Source organism: Phaseolus vulgaris, chromosome 9 (assembly GCF_051622355.1).
Source record: "Phaseolus vulgaris cultivar YP4 chromosome 9, ASM5162235v1, whole genome shotgun sequence".
Classification (NCBI taxonomy): Eukaryota; Viridiplantae; Streptophyta; class Magnoliopsida; order Fabales; family Fabaceae; genus Phaseolus; species Phaseolus vulgaris.
In genome coordinates, this window is record NC_143506.1 from 22,707,027 (window position 1) to 22,713,228 (window position 6,202).

The following is a 6,202-nucleotide window of genomic DNA, read 5'->3' on the forward strand; positions in this document are numbered from 1 at the left end:
TTGTTTTTTGTAAGACCCTATAATGTTGAGTACGGTCTCATTCAGGGTTTTTAGGTTCATGTAGGTTTATCTAGCCTGTTTTTGATGTTGGAACAGACATGTTAAGTTGAGGTATTTTTTAGGTTGCTCATATTCACATTCATTTTATTCTTATTTGCTTGTTGATTGAGTGTTAAGATGTGTCTCTGTTCATTAAAACATGTGAGATCCTATCTCATTAGGAAACTCACTGAAAAGAATGAGAGGTAAAATTAACGCTGGAAAGTGCAAATTTTAAGGGACTGCGACGTTAACCATCAGAATCTAGGTTATTTCTTTTAATCTGTTTAGATATAGATTAGAATTGTTTCTAAGGATTTTTTTTTATTAAAAATATAGAATATTATGTTAGTAAAAATGTAGTATTATATTTATGTACCCTCGCACCAAATAAATTAATTCTCCTTTATCGATGTCTTTTAATATTTTCAGAACAGCTACACACTAGTAAACCAGAGGCACCATATATATCACACAGAAACCCTGCTATTTTTAATGCAAATGACATTCATAAAACATTAATAGATTACAGTACTTACCTGCATAATGGTCTTGAACTTCATTACGAAAAGCATCCATAAATTTAATGGACATCAATTCAAGTTTAAATAATTCACTGTTCATTCCCAAATTTTAAAACATTTCAGTGACATATTAATGAAGGAGAGCAGAGGTATTTATGAGTGGAAATTGTAACGTAGAGATATTTATGAGTGGAAATTGTAACGTGGATGCGCAGTGATCCTTGACCTCTCTCTTCTGTCCATAATAGTAAAAACCACTCTACCATTGGCCATATATATGCTCATAACATCAACTGAAAGTGCTTGTAAGGGCCAAATAACTTTCTAAAAGTTGCATTATATTAACCGTCCAAAAGCAGCTATAGCATCACTTGTTTTAGATACCATAACACCTTTATCATTACTATGTACTTTAGAATACATACAAGTTATTCTCCATTCTCCCAAGCTCCCTTCTCAAAACTCGTTTTTCAGTTTTGATTACTGGTGCAGTCTGATACTGCTGCTTCTGTTCTGCTTTGGCTTCAGCCTGTGAGATCGTATTGATCCCTAGGCATCTAACGGTTTAAACCACATCTTTTCAAAACGGACCATAACATCAATCAGTAGTAGCAGTTGATGGCGATCGTTTAGTCTCTATCACATCAACACCCCTCTCATATATTTACTCCATTTCAGTCTCCACTCCACTACCCTTTTTCTTGATCTTGACAAACCTCATTTTCTGTGTCCCTTTCTCACTCCAAACCTTTTCATTCTCTTTCCCACTCAAAAACATTTTTCCACCACTTCCGTCGCAGGTTTCCCGGAGTCGATCCATCTAACAGGAACTCCAAAAGCCTCCAACATGGGAGACAGCTTATGCGATATTTTCGACGACAAAGAGTTTGGGAGCGACCACTTTGGTGGGGACGATCTCTTCGCCATTTTGGAGAGCCTAGAATCGGACTTCACCAATTTCCCTCCCATTAACGAAGAAGCTGTTGCTATCTCGAAAGAGAACGAGGATGTCTCAAGATTGGTGTCCCAAAAGTCTACCTCGTCAAGTGCTCCACAAGATTATTCCGAAACTGAGTTTGAAACCTCACCAAAAACCAAGAGACAGAAGCTTATTCCTACCACGCCAGAGGAATCAAACCCAGATGGACAACAGAGGATGTCTCACATCACCGTCGAACGCAACCGGAGAAAGCAAATGAATGAACACTTGTCCGTGTTGAGGTCGCTTATGCCTTGCTTTTATGTCAAACGGGTACGTCTTATTTTTATTTATATTCACTTTGTTTTAGATCTCTTAAGCTCTCAAGTTTTATCTCAAAATATCTTTTAGAAAAAGTTGGATACAGTTTTTCTAGTGATTTTAGTATTGTTGTTTAATTATAGTTAAAGTTTTTCTCACTAATATGCATAATAAATATTTATTATACAGATTTCTGAAATAAAACTTTAGTTGTTTCATGTGAGTTTTTGTGGCACAATTGGTACACAGAGTTGCACGTGAGTTGTCTTTTTATCTTACAAAAAACAGAACTCCTGATATATATGGTTACTGGTTTCATATTACAGTGTAAAGTGTTATTTACAGATTAAACTAAGTGCACCGTGCATTTCTGAATCCCTTATAAATAGGTGTTTATACTAAAGCAACCACTGATCTTTTCACAATTTTGTTTCTTGAATTAGTTGACCTTTAATTACATTGTTATTTCTAAAGTATTAGTTTATTAAATTCTTCTTAATGATCTATGATTTAGGGAGATCAAGCGTCCATAATTGGAGGTGTGGTTGATTACATCAACGAGTTGCAGCAGGTGCTCCAAGCCCTGGAGGCCAAGAAACAAAGGAAAGTTTACAGCGAAGTCCTAAGCCCTAGGCTTGTTTCAAGCCCAAGGCCCTCACCTCTGAGTCCTCGGAAACCACCTCTGAGCCCGAGACTAAACTTGCCCATTAGCCCAAGAACTCCACAACCAGGAAGCCCTTACAGGCCAAGGTTGCAGCAAGGCTACAACAACATGATTTCACCAACCATGTCCAACTCTCTTGACCCTTCTCCCACTTCTTCTGCTAATTCCTCCATCAACGACAACATCAACGAGCTTGTTGCCAACTCCAAATCCGCCACTGCTGATGTGGAGGTCAAGTTTTCTGGGCCCCACGTTCTTCTCAAAACGGTGTCTCAACGAATTCCCGGACAGGCTCTGAAGATAATCACAGCACTTGAAGATCTCGCGCTAGAAATCCTCCATGTCAACATAAACTGTGCTGCTGATGATACCATGCTAAACTCATTCACTATCAAGGTACATTTCCAATTGGAACACATAAATTAATGGCTAATAATTTTCTTCTTTCTTGGAATGCATAACCGTGTGTTCCGTTCATAGCTAACATTCCTTGATTTAATAATGAAGTTTGTAAGTTAAAGACCTAAAACACCACATGTTAGGAATCTTTATTAAGTATTTATGTTACGGAAACGGAATTGAAAATGGAAAATGGAAAAGAAGACTCACGGTGATGATTTCAACAGTACTTTGTCATATGAGGAGGAAATGGTGAAGTCTTTTTTATGAAAGTAAATAGTATATATGTAAAATGTAGTTGTTCTTTCGATGACAGCTGGATCAAAAGTTTTTTTTTTATTTCTTTCTGTCGGACTTGGTTACCAACCCTTAAATTACTTTAAAATTTAAGTTTATAATATGACTTTTTTTTAAGTAAATGTTATATGAAATTTTAAAAAAAAAATATTTGACAGTTTTTACTGAAATTTTCATTTGAAATTAAACCCTCTGTTTTTTTAATATTGTTCAATTGATTACTTGACAGTGGAAGAGAGAAAAAGGAGATTAAAAATATTCATTTTAAAAAGAAAACATTTTTTAAAACATTAAGTTTCTTATCTAAAAGTGTTTTTTTTTTCTCCAAAATATGTCTTACAAAATTTCTCTTTTATAAAAAATAGTCAAATAGGCCCTCTTGAAATATCTTTAACATTGATACATGTCATATAAATAAAACACGTCTTATAAAAATATTTCTTCTTCATCTTTTTTTCTCATGGAAAAATATATAGTGATTGTGTAAATTGGCTGTGGATTTTTAGTTCTATAATTTGACAGCAGAGAAACATTACAAACCAAACAATGTTTATTGCAAGATGTAAAAGAAATAGATACGTAGTTAGTACTGAGTGTGTATTTTTTACTGCATCAATGGGTGAGGCGAGGCTCCATTCCGACATATTTGTCCCCATATTGCTGAAAAGACGAATATATAAATTGCTGAGATTTTGATTTAAATTAAATTGGAGAATTATTCATGCATGGAATATATATAGCAGCATATGATTGGACATATGTACTACAACATTATTTACTAGTTGATTTTAGGTTCACTATTAAATATTGTGGTTTCTTTAACACTACTCATGTGTCTGTGTATATAATATAGATTGGAATTGAATGCCAACTGAGTGCAGAAGAATTGGCTCAACAAATCCAGCAAACATTCTGCTAATTACTATAAAGATGAGTAATGCCTGTCCAGAATCCACACCAAACATCACCATGCATGCATTTCTCTCTCTCTCTCTTCTCTTACTGTGTTGTACGTACGTGTTGTACAAATAACAGAGAACGTGATGGGAAGAGTCAATTTAATTGCAACCATTTTATCATTTTCTTTCTTTCTTTCTTATTTATTATTATTACAGGAATTGCTAGTGTAATTTGATGACAAGTATTAGGTAGTGACTACTCTCCTGTAATTGACCACCGTTCAGCTTTAATCTTGCTATCAATCAATTATATTTCCATTTCCAAAATTTAAGCACTCCTCCACAACTCTACAACTTTAAGTTGGCTAAATTTGAGTTTGGTGCTCCATTTTATCTTTACTTCAAAAACTAATTATATAAGCATTACATTCTCAGTTTTATTTTTTTCATTTCAGTTCTGATAAATGGAACACAACCAAGATAATTAACCATCAATTAATTTAGAAAGAAAAAATAACTAGTCATTATATTAATTAAATTAGACATTATTTTATAAATTAAAATATTTTTTTATATCTAAAGTAGTTTCTATTATTAATAAAAAAAATTATAAAATAGTTTCTAAATTGGTACTAAAGTTTTAGCTACTAACTACTTTAGATTCTAAATTAGCCTTTAATTACTTGTAGGGAGAAACCCTAAAAACATCAGCTTTTGAAAAAACATATCGAGTAAAATTAGGAAAATACTATCAAGATGGAAAAGAAGGTACAATTTTGTTTGTAGGGAGAGTTTATTTAATAAAATCAGTCATAACTTCTATACCTCTTTACTACTTATCCATGTATAAGGCACCAACAATTGTAGACATTGAAATTAAAAAGATCTAACGTAATTTCTTACACTATAAGAAAATCATAAAATAGAAACTAATTTTAGAGACCAAAAATAATTAGTGGCTATAGTGACTAAATTAGAGACCATTTTAGGGACTAAATAAATTTTTGGTTTCTAAATTAATTTCTATTATTGTTAAATGATTTCTAAATTGGTATCTAATTAGCAACCAAGATTTTTGCTACCAAATTTAGAAACTAAATAATTATTATCTACTTTAGAAACCAATTTTTTTTTTTAGTTTCTAAAATGGTCTCTAATTTAGTTATTATTAAAACTAATTATTTTGGTCTCTAAAAATTGGTTTCTATTTGATGATTTTCTTGTAGTGTTATAAGAATGGGGACATGAAGGATGGAAAATAGGACGGGTAAGGTGGGAAACCATCTACAAAACGAAGGGGGAGGGGGGCATGGGATAAAAGATGCAAAGCTATTAGCTAAATGGAAGTGGAGGATGGGTGTTGATGAAAATGGTATATGAAAAGATATCATAGGGTTTAAATATAGGTCCTAGAAGAACATAAATAATACAAGACATAGTAAGTATGAATCATAGTGGTAGAGGGATTTGTGAAAGTTTTTTTTTTTTTATCAACAAATAATAAATGAATAAAAGGGGACACTTCATGAGTGTCTCAACCCTTATACAATAGTTGAAACAACATAAGAAACCAACTAAATTCCAATGACTCTAAGACACGCCTACATCAGAATCAACATATAAAAGTTGCACTAGGAACTGTTTCCACAAGACAACAACTAAACATAAAACATCAAACATCAGGACCACACCACTCAGGCCTACTCACGCCCTTCACATCAGTGATTTCCGCGATGGATTTGTAACCCAAAAACAACTACCAATGCATGTTCAACCAATCGAACAAGTTACAAGATTAACTTGTTTCACTACTTAGACATCCTTGCTTCCTTCTGATGCACTTCCAAACATCAACCTGCACAATTGGTTTGAATCCCTACAACATGTGATTGCCTTCACCAGTGCTACTCCTTCATGTGTGCTCTATGTTCTGCACTTCTATACTACAATGTGCTACAATGTAGCATTTCCCAAAAAACACATCCTCAGTAGCTTCATGCTTTTATGTGCCTTGCTTAACCTCTGGTATTGCTACAACAGAGGATTCAAAATAGCCTAGACAATCCAGTTCCATCAACAAACTAGATTGGTCTTTTTTATTACTCCAGTTCACTCAAGAATCACCTGCAACACCCTCCTT

The 6,202-nt window shown here is 33.7% G+C and overlaps 1 protein-coding gene across 1 annotated transcript; it reads left to right on the top strand.

The window, feature by feature from the left end:
* The first annotated feature begins 864 nt into the window (after nt 1-864).
* Nucleotides 865-4,242, top strand: LOC137822848 (transcription factor SPEECHLESS). Its single transcript, XM_068627854.2, has 3 exons — nt 865-1,815; nt 2,318-2,863; nt 4,017-4,242. The coding sequence occupies exons 1-3, from the start codon at nt 1,411-1,413 to the stop codon at nt 4,080-4,082; spliced, it is 1,017 nt and encodes a 338-aa protein (XP_068483955.1). The 5' UTR covers nt 865-1,410; the 3' UTR covers nt 4,083-4,242.
* Nucleotides 4,243-6,202: the final 1,960 nt, after the last annotated feature.